Source organism: Suncus etruscus, chromosome 11 (genome assembly GCF_024139225.1).
Source record: "Suncus etruscus isolate mSunEtr1 chromosome 11, mSunEtr1.pri.cur, whole genome shotgun sequence".
Classification (NCBI taxonomy): Eukaryota; Metazoa; Chordata; class Mammalia; order Eulipotyphla; family Soricidae; genus Suncus; species Suncus etruscus.
Window position 1 is genome coordinate 27,045,413 of NC_064858.1, and position 18,623 is coordinate 27,064,035.

An 18,623-nucleotide genomic window follows, 5' to 3' on the forward strand; every position below is an offset into this window, starting at 1 on the left:
GCTCAGGGGTTATTCCTGGCTCCATGCTCAGAAATTGCTCCTGGCAGGCACAGGGGACCATATGGGACACCGGGATTCGAACCAATGACCTTCTGCATGAAAGGCAAACACCTTACCTCCATGCTATCTCTCCAGCCCCGAGAGGTCTAAAATTTACAAAATTTCAGCAACATAGTCACAAATAAGCAATTAGTGTCAATTGTAGGGTGTTTTAGAATAAGACTGACAGGGCAGGGTACCCTAAGATATATGGGGTGGGGATAGGAGACCTTCCCACCAAGTTTGGGGTTTGGGGAAAGCTTCTGATAAAGAGATATTTGGGAGTACATGCAAAGAATGAATGACTATTGGACAAAGTAGACGAGAAGGGGACAGATTTTATACAAAAATAAAACTGTACATGAGAAGACACAGAGTTGAGACAGGGAGTCCTGCTCAAAAATGTGAGGAAAGTTCAGAGAAGAAGCAACAGACCAGGTAAGGAGACTGCCGTGTCAGTTGGTGTGATTAAATCCACACGCAGTAATCCAGAGAGGAAGAGGGATGCAGGTCTGGAGCAGGGTAGCTACAAGGAATAATCCAAACCAGGCTGAAGAGAGAGGAAACAAAGGTCCAGGGATCTTTCTGTGACATGAAGTAAAAGAAAGAGATGGCTGGAACTGCAATATTCATTGGGAAGCTAGTACAACTCACATGGGTGGAGAATAGGGTAAGATAAAGGGCCTACCTTCAACAGACGAATGGCTAAAGAAACTGTGGTACATATACACAATGGAATATTATGCAGCTGTCAGGAGAGATGAAGTCATGAAATTTTCCTATACATGGATGTACACGGAATCTATTATGCTGAGTGAAATAAGTCAGAGAGAGAGAGAGAGAGAGAAAAAAAATGCAGAATGGTCTCACTCATCTATGGGTTTTAAGAAAAATGAAAGACATTTTTGCAATAATAATTTTCAGACACAAAAGAGAAAAGAGCTGGAAATTCCAGCTCACCTCAGGAAGCTCATCACAAAGAGTGATGAGTTTAGTTAGAGAAATAACTACATTTTGAACTGTCCTAATAATGAGAATGTATGAGGGAAATGGAAAGCCTATTTAGGGTACAGGCGGGGGTTGGGTTGGGAGGAGGGAGATTTGGAACATTGGTGATGGGAATGTTGCACTGGTGATGGGTGGTGTTCTTTACATGACTGAAACCCAAACACAATCATGTATGTAATCAAGGTGTTTAAATAAAATATATATAAAAAAAGATAAAGGGCCTATCTACAAATTCTTCCTGCCCATGTGGGTTTTTGACATGTAAAAGAGGAAACAATCAAGTTTGAGAATGGAGGCTAATATGCCATAACAGTTTAGGGAGAAGACTGAATAATCCAACAAGCTGGAGTAATACTTTGAGGCATACAGTGACCTTCTTAAAAATTCATCACAAATCTTTAAAGAGAACAAGTCATTGAAACCCCCAACCATAGCAAATGCTAAGCAATGAGGTTTCTTTTTTATTCTGAAAAAGCACATTGAAACCTCCTGATTTATGAGAGGGATTATATGTCCAAATACTCCTCTTGAGCTAAAAACATCATACCAAAAATGAATTTGAGGGGCCGGAGCAGTACAGCAGTATAACATTTGCCTTATACATGGTCAACCTGGAACCAACCCGGGTTTGATTCCCTGCATTCCATATGATTCCCCAAGCCTGCCTGAGCGATTTCTGAGTGCAAAGCCAGGAGTAACCCCTGAGCATCACTGTGTGTGGCCCCAAAACAAACAACAACAACAACAAAATTATACATTACCAGATTTATGTCATCCTAGGGACTTACCACACAAATTACAGTAAAATCCATGCTAGGTAGGCATGGAGCTTCAAAAGATGCACTAAGGCTCCCCACTTCTTTTTATTTTAAAACTAATTACTTTATTTAAACATCGTGGTTACAGGTTGTCATAATATAGCAAGGGTTTTTTTTTTCACAACTGCAAAGTTGTTCATGATTGAGTTTCAGACATAAAGTACACAACACCCTTTACCAGTGCATATTTCCCACTTCTTTATTAATGAGATAGTCATGTTGAAGGCCCTCTTATCAGAGAATCAGTGTCAGATAAGCCTAACTTGTAAAGTCTCTGGACTCTGCTGATTCTCAGAGCTATTTACCACAAATTCAGCAACACAAGCACTTGCTGCCCCTCTTGACTAGTGCTTTTTACTTTTTTTCCAATGGACCTGCTGCTTCAGAGACTGATGTTCCATAGCCATGTGATGGAACACTGTGTTTGCATCTGTGCCATAGAAGGGGACAATCAGATTAGTAGCTATATATGGAAGCTATATGACTTCCCAACTCTGTAACTTTTAGCATTCAAAAAATAGGGAAGTTTGGGCTGGAGCGATAGCACAGCAGTAGGGCGTTTGCCTCGCACGTGTCCAACACCAGTTGGATCCTGTTCAATTCCCGGCATCCTATATGGTCCCTCGTGCCTGCCAGGAGCAATTTCTTTCTTTCTTTCTTTCCTCGTGCCTGCCAGGAGCAATTTCTTTCTTTCTTTCTTTCTTTCTTTCTTTCTTTCTTTCTTTCTTTCTTTCTTTCTTTCTTTCTTTCTTTCTTTCTTTCTTTCTTTCTTTCTTTCTTTCTTTCTTTCTTTCTTTCTTTCTTTCTTTCTTTCTTTCTTTCTTTCTTTCTTTCTTTCTTTCTTTCTTTCTTTTTCTTTCTTTCTTTCTTTCTTTCTTTCTTTCTTTCTTTCTTTCTTTCTTTCTTCTTTTCTTTTCTTTCTGTCTTTCTTTCTTTCTTTCTTTCTTTCTTTCTTTCTTTCTTTCTTTCTTTCTTTCTTTCTTTCTTTCGTTCTTTCTTTCTTTCTTTCTTTCTTTCTTTCTTTCTTTCTTTCTTTCTTTCTTTCTTTCTTTCTTTCTTTCTTTCTCTTCTTTCTTTCTTTTCTTTCTTTCTTTCTTTCTTTCTTTTCTTTCTTCTTTCTTTCTTTCTTTCTTTCTTTCTTTCTTTCTTTCTTTCTTTCTTTCTTTCTTTCTTTCTTTTTTCTTTTCTTTCTTTCTTTCTTTCTTTCTTTCTTTCTTTCTTTCTTTTCTTTCTTCCTTCCTTCCTTCCTTCCTTCCTTTCTGAGTGCCAAACCAGTAGTAATCCTGAGCACAGCCAGGTGATTTTTTTTTGGCACTCAGTGATTTCTGAGTGCCAAACCAGTAGTAATCCTGAGCACAGCCAGGTGTGCCCCACTCCCACTAAATAGGAAAGATTCTTTCAACTTTTTAAAATATTATTTAGGAATCATGTTTTACAATACTGTTAATAGTTGGGTTTCAGGGGCTGGTGCCATAGCATAGCAGCAGGGTGTTTGCCCTGCACGTAGTTGACTCAGGACAGACCTGAGTTTAGTTCCGGGCATCTCATATGCCCCCCCCCCCCCGAGTTTGCCAGGAGTGATTTTCTGAGCACAGAACTAGGAGTAACCCCTGATGACTGCTGGGTGTGGTCCAAAAACAAAAAATAAATAAGTAAAAGAAATACATACATAAATAATAGTATGGTTTCATCTCTATATTTGCCCTTATTTGGACTGGTGCCATATTTTGGAATCCTGATTTTAGGATTCCTGACTTGGAATTCTGATTTTAGCAAAATCTGGTGGTGGGAATGTTTGCACAGGGTAAAGGAGGCTGCTCTTTATATGACTGAGGCCCAATTGCAAACATGTTTGTAATTTTGAAGATTAAAGGAGTATTAAAAAAACAGAAAGGAAAACAAAAAAAAAACCTGTAGTGTTTCTAGATGAAAATTTGTGTTTTGATGACCTTGGAAACCTATGTGCCATGGTAGCTATTTCATTTTTCCTTTCTTATGAAAGACTCTCACACTAAAGAGAGGTCCCATGCAGTTCCAGGAAAACATAGATCAATAAAATACAAAGTACATGTTGAAAAGTGAAGTTTAAATTCAATGACCTGCATTGTGGTGGAACAGTGATTCATTGAAAAACCTTTATTGTCGGATCTCTGTATAATACTCGAACTGGAAAATAGGAATTGTGCTTTATTTGTGCCCTATCACAGATTTATGATTAGTGCACTCATGGAGAAGTCTGGGGCCAAAGGTATTAAATGAAATAAGAAACTGAGAAAAATAGTTTGATGTATAAATACATGGAGGACTGGAGAAATAGTACATGGGGTCAGGCTCTTGCTTTTCACACTGCCAACCAAGAAATAGCTCCTGGCAGGCACGGGGGACCATATGGGACACCGGGATTCGAACCAACCACCTTAGGTCCTGGATCGGCTGCTTGCAAGGCTAGCACTGCTGTGCTATCTCTCCGGGCCCGCTCTTCTTGTTTTGTTTTGTTTTGAGCTATACCCAATAATGCTCAGGCTTCCCCAGGCTCTGTGCTCTAGTGGCTAAGGAAGATCATATGAGGTAATAGGGGATCAAATCTCGTTCAGTCTTGTTTGCAGGGCAGGGGTCCTTCCTACCCTTGATATTAGCTCTCGAGTCCTCTAGGATGAATTTTTCTAAAACATGTAGGCTTTTACTCCTAATAGACCTAAATATTTTATAAACATCCTAAAGGTATTTGAAAACTGGAACAAGGTCTCAAATAGAAAGAAAAGTAGCAAATGATTTAACTGTGTTTTTCTTTGGATTTCTGGAATAGGATAATTTTTGGGGGGGAGAGGGCCACACCAGGTGATGCTCAAGGGGCTACTCCTGGCTATATGCTCAGAAAATTGCTTCCTGGCTCGGGGAACTATATGGGATGCGGGGAGGTGTTGAACTGAGGTCTGTCTTGGGTCAGCTGCATGCAAGGCAAATGCCATGCTGCTGCACTATGTCTCCAGCCCATGGAATTAGAGTGATTTTTTAATGAAAAATTTCTCTTCCCCCCTTACATCCTTAGCTAGTAGAAACACTTTTTTATTTTACCACAAAAAAGTATTGAACTTGAAACACATAATCTAACAAAAGTGGGGTGTTCAAAGATCTCTGGGAAAGATTCAGTGTTGTAAATAAAATAATAGAATTTTCAAAAATATAACTGTGAATAAGGAATTAGTAACCAAGTGCCTACAGAATCTGATAAAATAGTTCCCTTGAAACAATGAGTCTGAATAAAGTTTATACACCTATACAAAAACATTCCCAAGGTTTGATGTTTTTTCATTTTGTTTTTTATTTTGCAATTAACTGGGCAGTGCACAGGGCTTCTCACTTGTGCTCAGGGATCATTCCTAGTGGATTTGAAAACCATCTGGGATGCTGGGGAGTTGAACATGGGTTGGGGGTATGCAAGGCAATGCCCTATCCACTGTACTATCGATCTCTCCATTTCCAGCCAGGGCTTATGTTCTGAGCAAGTTTGTGTGGGTTTTTTCCTGGGCACTACACAACACTATCCTCTTCCTCTAGCATTGCAACAATAGAAATCAAGCAAGCCAAGGTTGTGTTTCTATTCTCATACTTAAAAACTAAATTTTTCTTTGCAGGTTGCACTTACGCACTACTTTTGTTTGTTTGTTTAGGAGCCACACCAGCAGCACTCAGAGGGTTACTCCTGGCTCTGCGCTTATCATCACTCCTGGGCAGACTCGGGATTGGGGGAACCATACGGGATGCCAGGAATTGAACCCCATCCATCTCAGGTCTGGCCGCATGGCAAGGCAAATGTGCTGTACTACCTCTCTGGCCCCACAAACTATTTTTTTAAACTTGTTTTTCCTCATGGAATAGTTCATTAAGTGGATTGGTTGTTTTTTTACCTTTGGTGGGGGAGGGGGATTTTTGGTTGGTAGGTTGGTTTGGGGCTACCCACCCTGGTGGCATTTGCAGATGGCAATTTTACCATGACCAGCAACTGTGATTATCCATACAGGTTATTGTGTGAAGATTAGTTTACCAAAGCAATTTGAGATTCAATGACCATAAAACTCTCTATCTAAGATGAAAAGAAAAGCCAAAGTGAAAAATGAAAAAGAGAATCTTTGGGGCCAGAGAGATAGCAGAGCAGTAGAGCATTTGCCTTGCATGCAGCCGAATGGCAGTTTGAATCCCGGCATCCCATATGGTCCCCCGAGCTTGCCAGGAGCGATTTCTGAGTGCAGAGCCAGGATTAAATCCTGAGTGCTGTTGTGCCGGGTGTGACCCAACCCCCCCTCGAAAAAAAGGAGAATTTTTTTGATTATCAAGTCACACATATTTCTCATAAGCAAGGTTCTTGGAAATAGAGATGAGGACTGGCACGAGAATCTGTATTAGCTCTGGAATTTCAGCTTAGGAGATTGCATCAAACAACCCTTTCCCTGTAGCTAATGGGCAAAATATATGCTCAAGACAGTGACTGTGAATAAATGAAATCAGTTATGTTAAAAGCCAGCTCAAGAAAGGCTCTGCCTAACTGCAGAGAGAAGTTCTCCTGTCCACTCCTACCTACAACTGCATCTCAACTGTCTCCTATTTTCAACAGAGAATGCAATTACATAAACATCACCCTCTAGCAGGACCAGGCCAGGCTTTCACTAGTGTCCTGCAACCCTCCCTACCCCTGGCTCTGAAAACCTGATCTTACTGGCAAATGAGGTGAATAACTAATTAGTTCCATTCAAGGCAACTGCACATTGTCATGGTGACATTGCTTCAGGACACATGGGTCACACACAGCCCTGTGCACATGCCTTTTCCCCGTGCTTAACCCCCACCCCAACAATTCCCCATGTAGGCACTCTGGATTCAAGGTAGTTCACTTTCTCTCCCATGAGAGGAGAAAGAATTAAATACCCTGTAAAAAGGTGTCCGTGCTTCTCCGGGTCTGATGCGAGGATCAGGGAGTGTACCCACTTCAATCCCATGTTGGAGATACCTTGTAAAGGAGGGACCCTTGATCAGTCACTTAGGGGCCACTGGGGGTTGAGAAGGGACAGTGATTGTCCGACTCACAATCCAGGCTTTGCAGTGTGAAGAGCTTGAAGAGGGCACAGGTATCCCCCAATTACCTCACACCCACACATTGGGACTTTGTTTCAATGAAAGCAACACTATGCAGCTTCAGAGCTGTGCAGGCACCTTCCTGGACACTTTCGTAGCTGCATCTTTGGTCCCAACATTCCTGCTTTTGCTCCTCTTCTTCAGGACTTCCTTGTTAGTGATCAATTTGGGGGACTCAAAGAGGAAACCTGGGAGCACCTTAACATGCTTAACAGGCATCAACTTGCCTTCTTTGCTTTGGGGCATTTCTTCTGATAGTGCTCATAAGACGGTGAGCTTTGGCTAGCAGAGATCCCTGAGCTTTGTGCTAAATGTCCCTTTAACGACATTGCCCTGAATTAACTGGATTTTGAGGTGGTTGTTTCCAACTTGCAGATGGACCCATGGGGCTCGTCTAATCTAGACACATCACGAAAAATCAGGCATAATGATGTGCTAGGTGTTTCTTAAGAACTTGTCTGTTTGTTCCAGAGCAATCATCTCCAACTATCATTGACATAGTGATCTTCTTCTTTGCCCTAATTGCACTCACTCTGCTCTTTGATCAAGCTATGTACCCAGGAACTCATCTCTATTGCTATTAGCCACTGTAGTGTATGTAAATATTTTAGGGGATTATTATGTTACTGACCCTAACCTGATCAGTGATTGTTGCCCTACCCCTAGGGTTGTGACCTGGCATCTGCCCCCACCCTAGAGTTAGACCTGATTCCTGCTTCCCACCATTGGTTGGTATCTGATCCCACCACTGGGTGGTACCTGATTCTGAGTGGATAAAAACAAGGGTCCTGTGGAAAGCGGGGGGGGGGGGGGGGGGGGGGGGGGGGGGGGGGGGGGGGAGTGGGCGGGGGGGGGGTGGGGGCGGGGGGGGGGGGCGGGGGTGGGGGGGCGGCTTTTTTTGCTGAATCTGAGGCTGAGTCTTTGTGACTTCATCTTGTCCACCGAATAAAGCTAATATTTCCACAAGTCTGACTGTCTGCGAGCTGTTTACCCCGCTGTTTCACCTCAGAACCATCGGCTAGACAGGGGTGGCAGACGCGTGCTGGAAGAGAAAGGCCCTCATCCTCCATCCCTCCATCAGTCAAACCTCTTCAGGACTGACTTGCAACAGGCCACTATACTCTTTTTTTTATTATCCCATACATGAGTGTGATTATTCTAAGTATATCCCTCTCCTTCTGGCTCATTTAGTCAGCAATGGCCATCCATGAATAAGAAAATTTTATGACCTTATTTTTCCTAATAGTTGCTGAAAGAAGTTAAAGTGATATGGATGTATACCTTTCTGTAATGATATTGCAAACCACAGTGCCTAAAAGAAAATAAAAAGGAAGAAAAAATAGAGAGAGAGACAGAGAGAAAGAGAAAGAGAGAGAGAGAAGAAAATGTCTACCATAGAGGATGACAGGGGAAGAGGCAGGGCAAGGGTAAGGGTTATCTAGGGGACACTAGTGGTAGGATTATGTGCATTGGTCAAGGATTGTTGGACATTGAATGACTGAAATTAATTATAAACAGCTTTGGACTGTACCTCATGGTGATTCAATTACATTTTTTATTAAAACAAAAAGAAGTTTTTTTGTTTGCAGAGCAAAGGGGCCTACCCATAGCTCACCTCACTTTCCCAAACCTTAGAAGAGGGCTCGTTCAATGCACCTGTGTTATGTTTGGGAGGATCCTGAAGGCTCAGGTAACCTTCGTGTGCTCGAGAACTCATTTGCACACTTTCTTCAGTAAATTTCATGAATATTACAGTAATGGAAGAAATAGTACATTAGTAGGACCCTTGCCATGCACATAGCCAAGCCAGGTTTCATTCCAACATCTCATAGAGTCCCCTAAGCCCAGAAGGAGTGATCCCAGAGTGCAGAGCCAAGAATTATCTTTGAGAACCCCTGGGTGTGCTCCAAAAATTGAGGGGGGAAAGGTATGAATCATTTCTCAAATGCTGAAAAATATTTTTTTTAACAGTTGGGGGGCATCTACACTGTGATTCAGACCAAAGCCAAAACCACTGCAGATGAATGGGGAGTACAATTTCTTTATGATTGGTCCTTACTTTGAGCACAATATGAAGGGACTCAGGGTGGAGCATTGTGAGCCGGTCACTGAGAGCTGTCAAACAAGCAGTGGAGAACATGAATAAACATGGTTGCCAGTAGGTAGAGCCTGCCACACTGCATAATGTGGAAACATCCCACCAATGGAACTTTGGTTTGCATAAATACTCACTAGCACAAACCATTCTGGAGGACCATCTTGATTTTAAGTGCATTTAAGGCACCTTGCCTAGACAGATAAAAAAGGTTTGGGCTCAGCAAAAGGTTGGGGATTTGTATTTTTCTGTATATCCTGAAATGATCTGCTGCTGGGTTCTTCCATCTAAGTCAAGTGTCTCTTTCACAGCATAAATAACATTTTCTTTTTTGCATTACTTATAGTCCCTTGTGGCTTTGTTTTATATGTGGCAGGTGCAATTTGAAGATGGTTGATAGAAGGGAGCCCTTATGTGATACTTTTCGACATAGGCTACTCCTTCGAATCTCGACAGGGTGGAGAAAGGATGATTTCTGTGGAGCATGCAGTGTGGGTATCCCTTATCAGGACCGAGAGCCAATGATATGCTGATATTGGATCTCCTGACGGCCTGGTTCTTAAGAGAGGGTACAGATTATTGCTATGCAAATAATATTGCCCTAAAAATGGCTTCAAGGTCTTTAAATTAAGAACTTTCTGAGATGGCATCATTTCTGAGCATACTAGCAGATTTCATAAGAGTCTGAGAAAAGAACGCCCAGCCTTTCTTTAATGTTAGTTTTTGCAACCGAGATACAATAATGCTTATTGATATTTTACCTTATGTTGAATGATATGTACAAAACACCTAATATATTGATGACAATCAATGGGAGAAAATGTACAGGCATCTTTCCCTATGATATTTTAAATTCTTAGAATCTCAGGACGTATAGAATAGTTTTGAAATATTTGTGGGTTTTGTTTTTTTTGTTTTGTTTTGTTTGTTTTGTTTTTAGGATTGGGGCCACACCCAATGATGCTCACGGTATTACTCCTGGCTCTGTGCTCAGGGAACCATATGTAGTGCCAGAGATCAAACCTGGGTCAAGTCAGAGGGAGAGAGATAGACACAGGATTAGTCTCACTAATCTATGGGTTTTAAGAAAATTAAGGATATTATTGTAATAATCCCCAGAGACAACAGAGATGAGGGCCGAAGGACTGTCTCACAATATGAAGCTCACCACAAAGAGTAGTTGGTGGCAGGTTAGGGAAATAACTACACTAACAACTATCATGACAATGTTTAATGAGTGAGAGAAGTAGAATGCTGTCTCAAATATAGGCAAGGGTTGGGAAAGTGGGGATGAGGGGCAAGTGGGTGGTGGGAATGTTGGTACTTGTGTGAAGGTGGGTATTCTGTTTATGACTGAAACCCAACTACAATCATGCTTGCAATCATGTGCTAAAAAAAGATTTTATATATATTAAAATATCTGGGTCAATTGCATACAACAAGGGAAGTGCCTTACCAATTGTATTATCTCTCTTGTCTCTATTTGGGTATATGTGTGTGCATTTGCATGTGTGTGTGTGCGCGCAAGTATATGTGTAAATATGTGAGTTTGTATATAACTTCAGGGTCTTTTTAGTATTTTTTTTGTGGTTTTTGTGGTCACACCCGACAGAGGCTCAGGGTTATTCCTGGCTCCAGGCTTAGAAATTGCTCCTGGCAGGCACGGGGGGGGACCATATGGGATGCCAGGATTCGAATTGATGACCTCCTGCATGAAAGGGCAAACACCTTACCGTCCATGCTATCTCTCTGCTGCCCCCCCCCTTTTTAGATATTTTTGGTTTGTTCATTTGTTTTGGTTTTTGGGTCACAATCGATGGCACTACAGAGGTTACTCCTGCTCTGTGCTCAGTAAATGGGCTTCTGGCAGTTCGAAGGGACCATATGGGGGATGCGGGACTCGAACCACCATTCGTCTGGGTTGGCCACGTGCAAGGCAAATTGCCCTAACCACTGTGCTATCTCTCCAGCCTCATTTTTTAGTATTTTTTAAAATTACTATATTTAAACAATGTGGTTACAAAATTGTTCATGATTGAATTTCAGTCATATAATGTACACTACTCTTCACCATATTTGAAACTCTGACTAATGTCCCCAGTAAATCTCCCCCTCTCTCCCTCTGCTTGTCACTGGTACAGACATTTACTTATATTTCTCTTCCTGTCTATCTCACACATTCTTTCTCTCATATTTTTAAAAAATCAGTATGGTGGGGCTAAATTATCTCAAAAGTAAAGTCTGTAAAGGGAAACATCCCTTGTGTAAAAAAAGAAACTGGAAATCAAACCTTGCTTAGGTGAGTCCAAACCTGTACTCTCTCAGGACCCAACCATCTGTATCTCTCAAGATTTCCTGATGATTTTGATGTATGTCAAATGAGAAAACCACTTAGTGGGTGAAATCTCCAGACTTTCCAATTCTCTGCTCATATTTCCTGAGCACAAGTGTTTTGCATCACCAATTCTACTCCTCACCAAGGAAGCATTTGTTAGGGGAGTGGAATGTAAATATTAACTTCCTGGAAGGTTGAGTCAAGGCAACATTAAAGCAGAATTTAATGTTCTTCCTGGTTTTCATTTAGACCTCATATCTCTGAGTGTTACTAAATTACAAATTCACTTTTTGTGCAATTTCTGAGTCCCGCTTCACTCCCTAATTCCCATATTTTATTTTGTAAAACATTTATTTGGGCATGAGTGCTTGGGGCTTCTCTCAACTCTACCCTCAAACCCTGTACTATCTCTCTATCACCTGTTCCAATTATATATTCTTTTGTTTCATTTTATTTTGGGTGCCACATTCAGCAATACTTAGGACTAGTCTTTGTCTCTGTAGCTCAGAAACCATTCCTGTATCCTTAGGAAGCTGGTGATGAAATTTGGGTCAGCCAGTTAATTAGACAAGCACTTTATCCATCGTACTATTTCTTTGGTCTCCTCAATTCCATATTCTTTTTTTTTTGGGGGGGCACAACCTGGCGGTGCTCAGGGGTTACTCCTGGCTGTCTGCTCAGAAATAGCTCCTGACAGGCACGGGGGACCAAATGGGCACCAGGATTCGAACCAACCACCTTTGGTCCTGGATCGCTGCTTGCAAGGCAAACACCCTGTCTATCTCTCCAGGCCCCAATTCCATATTCTAATAACGCTTAAATCTTTTTGCTTCAAGGAACAGACAGTCTAAAATAAGATTGACTCAAGATGTGGAGTCTTTTATTACTGATATATAAAGAAGCCTATAAATGGGAAAAAAAATCCAGTGATCCAATCATTTCAGGTGTATCTTCAGGGAGTGGTACTATTTTGTTTTGTGGAAAGGGAGACAGAGGATAAAGCACAGGCTATTCAATACATAAGCAGTTTGCATGTAGTTGCTGAACTAAGATACTTTACGACCTTGAGAAATTGTATTTACCATAATACTGGTCATCAAATCAATGAATATCTATTTATTTATAGAGGTTTTCTCTATTTTTATTATAACACCTTGATTTACCAAGTTGTTTATAAAACAATAGTTTCAGGGTATTAAATTTTCAAATACCAATTTCACTTGACCTTTCCAATTGACCTTTCAATTGACCTTCCCTTCCATAGTATTCCCAATTTCTCACCCATCATCAGAGCCTGTCTCTAGGCAGTCATAAACAAATTACTTTATATTGTTCGTTACAACACAGGAAAATAAAATGATCAAAACTTAAATCCACAAGTGATCAATTTGAAATTATTGTTATACCTCTCCATGGTGTGACTAAATTCAGTGTCTTAGAATTTCCTGGGTGATGATTGGGTGCTAGTAAGCTTTCTGTGTAGCTGTTTTGGCTCACTGAGTTTGGTAGATTACTATGAAAGGTTCCCTTCAGATTTTCTGTGATAGCCATTGGTGGCTGATGCTACTTATAAAAATTTTAGGTATTGTTCAGAGCCATTTTCCAGTTGTGTGGGTGCAAAGATTTATAAATCTGAAACAAATTTGCTGCCTTGGCAGTTTGATAAAACGAAATTGTGGAACTGGGCTGTTTTTGTCAGAGGATGTACGATGTGTTGTGGGCTGTTGTGTTTCACACAGAAATGAGATTATGTACCCACGTATTCTGAGATTCCACAGAGGTATCAACCTGAACTGGGCTATTAACAAATATCAACAACCAGTACTATTATTATTATTAACTAGTTATTATTTTGGAGCTTGGTGGAGGAACTGGCAGGAAAAAATGCGATGGTGCGCGGCGGTGTTGCTGGAATTTCCAGTGTGTGCTGTGTGTGTGTGTGTGGTGTGTGTGTGTGTGTGTGTGTGAGAGAGAGAGAGAGAGAGAGAGAGAGAGAGAGAGAGAGAGAGAGAGAGAGGAGAGAGAGAGAGAGAGAGAGGAGAGAGAGAGAGAGAGATGTGTAAGTGGCAGGGAGTGTGGTGTGTGGGGGTGGGCCCAATCCCATCTAAAAAATATAGTCCAAGAGGTTTTCAGCCTATAGTCCGATCTCACCCTTTTCTGAGAATGGCACAGAGGTATTAATTCAGACCAAGCTATGCCATCAGCCATTGTTTTTCTTTGTCTTATTTGCTTTTCATCCATACCTGGAGGTGCTCAGAACTTACTCCTGGCTCTGTGCTCAGTATCATCTCTTGCTGGGCTCCAGGGAAGAATATAGGGATGTAATGGATTGAACTCTGGGTAGGGCCATGTGCAGGAAAGTGCTCTACCTGCTTTATTCACTCCAGTCCCAAGTCATTGAGATATTTATTGGATACTACTATGGTGTCCGACCCTCCCAGGTGCAAATAGAAAAATAAATCTCAGCCCTAAAAGTGAGGATTAAAACAAAAATACATGAATTTTACAACAATTCCACTGAGGTCCGATAACACACAGAAATGTGTATGCCTTATACTTAAGCTCCCTTTTAAACTGTGATAGTTTATGGTGGAGGAGGTGATAGCACAATGGTAGGGCATTTGCCTTGCACATGAGTTCGATCCCTGGCATCCCATATGGGTCCTGCAAGCCTGTCAGGAGCGACTTATGAGCGTAGAGCCAGGAGTATCCTCTTAGTGGTGCCAGCTCTGGTCCCAAAACCAAAAATAAACAAATAAATAAAATTAACTGTGATAGTTTTTGTTAGTTTGCTGACATAACAATTGTTTGGGAGTCATTAGCAAAAGCAAATGTCACCAATTTATTTTCCTGAATGCTCCTTTCTGATCTAGGTGACAGATCATGTAAATGGGGAAACATGTCATTGCTCATTCCACGAGTGGCAGGCCGAACTGGACTGATCCTGTCTCGAGCCCGAAGCTTCCCATCGCCACAAATTTTACCACCCACGCCACACTGTTGGGGGCGGTATCTGTGCGCAGCAAACATCGATTTCTACAATCATCTTGATAAGGGTAAATCAGATTTTTCTCCTCTACCCTTTCCCACCTTTGTGATCCTTGAAACGGAAAGAGACGATGCATTGATCGGTACATGTCCATCTTTGGGTTAGATGACAGCTGTGCCCCTTTGAGTTTATTAATATTCCTGACAAAAGCCTCCAGAAGCAGGACAGTGATTTAAATCCAGTATTTTAGGTTGTGTGCAGTAGTGTGTCCATTTCCGTGTCCCAAAAGGATCTGAATCCTAGGGGCATGGTGGGAGTAAGTTGCTGGATGGACAGAGAGACCTGGCTCTTATGGAGACTGGGCTTGGGGTTAGCTTTGAGGTCTCAACTTCATTCCTTTAGTAGCTGATGGGATGACTTCTAGGTGCAATAGGCAGAATGAGCCTGTCTTTCTCTAGTCTCCAAGTGAATGGACTTTTCCGAGTTGCTTTGCAAGTGTGTTGAGAGAATTTCTATAAGGTTCAAGCAAAGCAAGTTAGAGAAAAGACAGAAATAGGGTGTTGGGGATGTGGCTCAGCTGTATGTAGAATGTGCCCCTTTTATGTGGAAAGTTCTGAGTTCAATCCTAGGTAATGTGAAAACAAGAAATAAAATAAAGGTAGATCTATGGAGAGAAGTTATATTTGATGATCTGAGAAGGCTTCCTGGTTCTATGACTCAATCATTCAGTATTTTTTTCATTTTTTCTTTTGTTTTGTTTTTTGTTTGTTTGTTTTGTTTTGAAGTCACACCTGTATTATTCCTGGCTTTGTACTCAGAATCACTCCTGGTAGTTCTCAGGGGACGACTATATGGGATGCCAAGGATTGAATCCAGCTTGGTCAGTTGAGAGGGAAGCACTCTACCCACGTGTACTATGTCTCTGGCCACCCGTCATTTATTTTTGACTTTTACTATCAGTTAATTCAGCTAAAAAAAAAAACAAAAAAACAAAAAAACAAAAAAAAGCAAAACAACACGTCTTTTAGTCTATTAAGTCAAAATGCCAAAAGTATCTTTGAGTACCTTTAAGGATAGTTACATTTTTTTTTTTTTTTTTGGTTTTTGGGCCACACCCAGTAACGCTCAGGGGTTACTCCTGGCTATGTGCTCAGAAGTTGCTCCTGGCTTGGGGGACCATATGGGACACCGGGGGATCGAACCGCGGTCCGTCCAAGGTTAGCGCAGGCAAGGCAGGCACCTTACCTTTAGCGCCACCACCCGGCCCATAGTTACATATTATTATACTATTATAATAGTATATATATTGCCAATATATAATATACATATTGTATATAATATACATATACATATCTATGTAATATACATATGTATATATGCAATATACATATATATTGCAATATATTGCCAATGACAGTATATATATTGCCAATATATTCAATGTAGCATATTAACATTCTGTTTCACTAGCAGAAACATTAGGAAGCTGAACAGTAGATCTCTAAGAAATGTTTCATGTTGAAATGTTTTAGGATTCCACCAACAATGTGTGTTTTTTGTTTGTTGGTTTTTTTACCCCGGCCCCCCCCCTTTTTTTTTTTACCCTGGCCCCAATGTGTGTGTTTTTGTGCGTAAAATATAGGTATTGCTCAAATCATGGTGACTGGAAGGCTTATTACCATTTCAAAGACACCAAGAAAAGGAAAGTTCTTTCTGACAAGCTTTAGCATGTGCAAAGCCGTGGCTGGTCCAAATGAGAGTTTTCCTTTTCAGACATCAGATATCAGTACAATGTAAAGGTCAAAAATGTTAACATAAGACCATTTCAAATAAAGTCGTGAAGGACTTCAGGAAATCAAGACCAAGGAAGTTCCCTATGGACGATGATGCTGGAATACTAATAAGGGCAAACCAGTGATCTGTGAGAAGCTCAACAGTCACTTCCTGGAGAAGAGCAGACTCTGACTTTTTGAAAGAGAAAATACTAAAGAGGCATCTTGAATATTTCACATCAGCATACTCTGGGGGTTCAGGGGAAAATGCCTCTACTTTCTGGGTTCCCCTCAGGCAGGTCAGACAAACAAACACAAGACAAATTAGCAGGAGAAAAAGACTAAATGTAACTGCATATATACAGGGAGACTCCATGTAACTGTGACCCTAGAGGGAATTGAACTATATGGATGTATATCCTTGTCTATGGACTAGGAAAGGGAACTGGACACCAGGTGAGAGGACTCCCCAATATTACTCCTAACCCTTTACCCTAGCTCAGCTTAGAATTCTCTGGTAAAGAATTATTTCTGATGATGGTCTTGAATCTCAGGAACCATCATTCGTGTGTGTGTGTGTGTGTGTGTGTGTGTGTGTGTGTGTGATTTAAGTAAATGGTTTTATTCAAGAAATAAGAGAGAAAGTGGGGCCTGAGAGATAGTGCAGTGGGTAGGACTCCTGTCTTGCATGCATGTAACTGATTCCTGGCTTCCCATACAGTCTTCTGAGCCATGCCATAAGTAACAGAGCCCAGGAGTAAGTCCTGAGTATCCCTGTGTGTGGTTCCTCCACCCCAAAAGTACAATAAAACAAGAGGGAAGAGATAGGTACTCTAAAGTAAGAATTTTTACCCCTGAGTGATGGGAAACACCAGAATAGTGGTGAGTTTTTGTTTTTTTGCTAGATTCTTCTGAGATCCACATGATTGCAACTGACCTCAGCTTCCCCTGGCAAATAATGGGCTTGGGAAGCACCTGCTCAATAGAGCAAAATAAGAATTAAGACACTCACTTTTATTAAAAGCAAATATTAGAACTATTTTACTCAAGTTGCTAACTGACAACACATTGTTTGCTTTGGGGTATTGGGAAGGTGGTTTGGGCACACCCAGGAGTGCTTGGGGATGTCCCTGACTTAGTACTCAGGAGTGATCTTGTCAGTGCTCAGGGGAGATTATGTGGAACAGGGGATTTAAACTATGGTCAGTGGAATACAAGAGGCAAGTACCTTCTCACTGTACTACCTCTGCAGTCTGGAAGTACTTTTTAAATTTTTTTAAATTTAAACTTATGAGCTATTATAATAGCATTATTGTTATTATTATTTATTATCATTATGCCATATCTGGAGATGTGTGGAATTAACCTAGGCTCTACATTTGAAAATGCCCTACCCTCCATACTATTACATTGGCTCCTTTAAACTATTTGTGGCCACATATGAATTTTGAAAGACCCCCCCCATAAAAACATTTCCAAATTCACTAATTTTTTTTTAAAAGCTTTTATTTGTACCTCTGTTTATTGATGGTTATAGAATTTTCTGGACAAATAGGATTGTGGTAAAAAACAAAAACAAAAACATAGACTATTATTTGATAAATTTTGGCACTTTTTAAAAATTAGTTTTAGGTTTTGGAACATGTTCAGCTGTGCTCAGGGCTTTGTGCCCAGGAATCACTTCTTGTGGTATTCAGGGGTTGAACCATGGTCAGTCCTGTGCAAGATAAATGCTTTAATCCCTATTCTATTTCTGTAATAGCCAACCCTGGTTCAATACCCAGGATCTTGTGTGGTTCCTTGAGCCCCACCAGGAGTGATCCCTGAGTTCAGAACTCTATATGACTGGGTTTCTTCCTTTAGTCAAACTTTTTGCTCAATGTCTGTTGAATACGTAATGTCTTTTTATTTACTTCAAAGAGCTTATAGAATTATAATGAAGCAGGCAAAAACTGTGCAGCCTGACCAAGGTAAAGAATCAATCAAAGCAGGATAATGTAATTGTAGCTGAGGACAGTAAATGCATCTCTCATTATGTGCACACTTTTCTCTGATGAGAAAATCTCTCTGGACTTCGTAAGGAAGGCCAAAGACCAGGACTTATTTATCTTTGTATTTCCAAATTTATTGAGATAAAAAAATGGCATTTGGACAGGAAGTATTTAAATCTGGTTTAGATTATTTTGTACTGAAGAACTAGGTGTCCCAAGGAACAAGTGCATACCATCATATAACATATGCAAGATATTACATCATCTGTGTGACTAGAGCAGAGGAAACAGAACATGGGGACTTGCCAAGCCCAGAGCACAGAGGTTAAGGTCAAGTTATGACATGCAGCAAACCCAGGTTTGATCCCTGGCACCATATATGAATCTCTGAGCTCCACCAGAAGTAAATCCTGAGCCCAGAGCCCAGAGAAAGCCCTGATAACTGA

The 18,623-nt window shown here is 40.9% G+C and overlaps 1 protein-coding gene across 1 annotated transcript in view; it reads left to right on the forward strand.

Moving 5' to 3' along the window:
- The window catches only part of GYS2 (glycogen synthase 2), a 59,988-nt gene that overhangs the window by 6,984 nt on the left and 34,381 nt on the right, over positions 1–18,623 (forward strand). Inside the window, 10 exon segments of the mRNA XM_049783889.1 lie at positions 8,968–9,026; positions 9,028–9,108; positions 9,110–9,153; positions 9,480–9,544; positions 9,547–9,606; positions 9,609–9,656; positions 14,297–14,353; positions 14,356–14,379; positions 14,382–14,428; positions 14,430–14,478. Of these exon segments, the coding sequence (XP_049639846.1) occupies positions 8,968–9,026; positions 9,028–9,108; positions 9,110–9,153; positions 9,480–9,544; positions 9,547–9,606; positions 9,609–9,656; positions 14,297–14,353; positions 14,356–14,379; positions 14,382–14,428; positions 14,430–14,478 (534 nt within the window).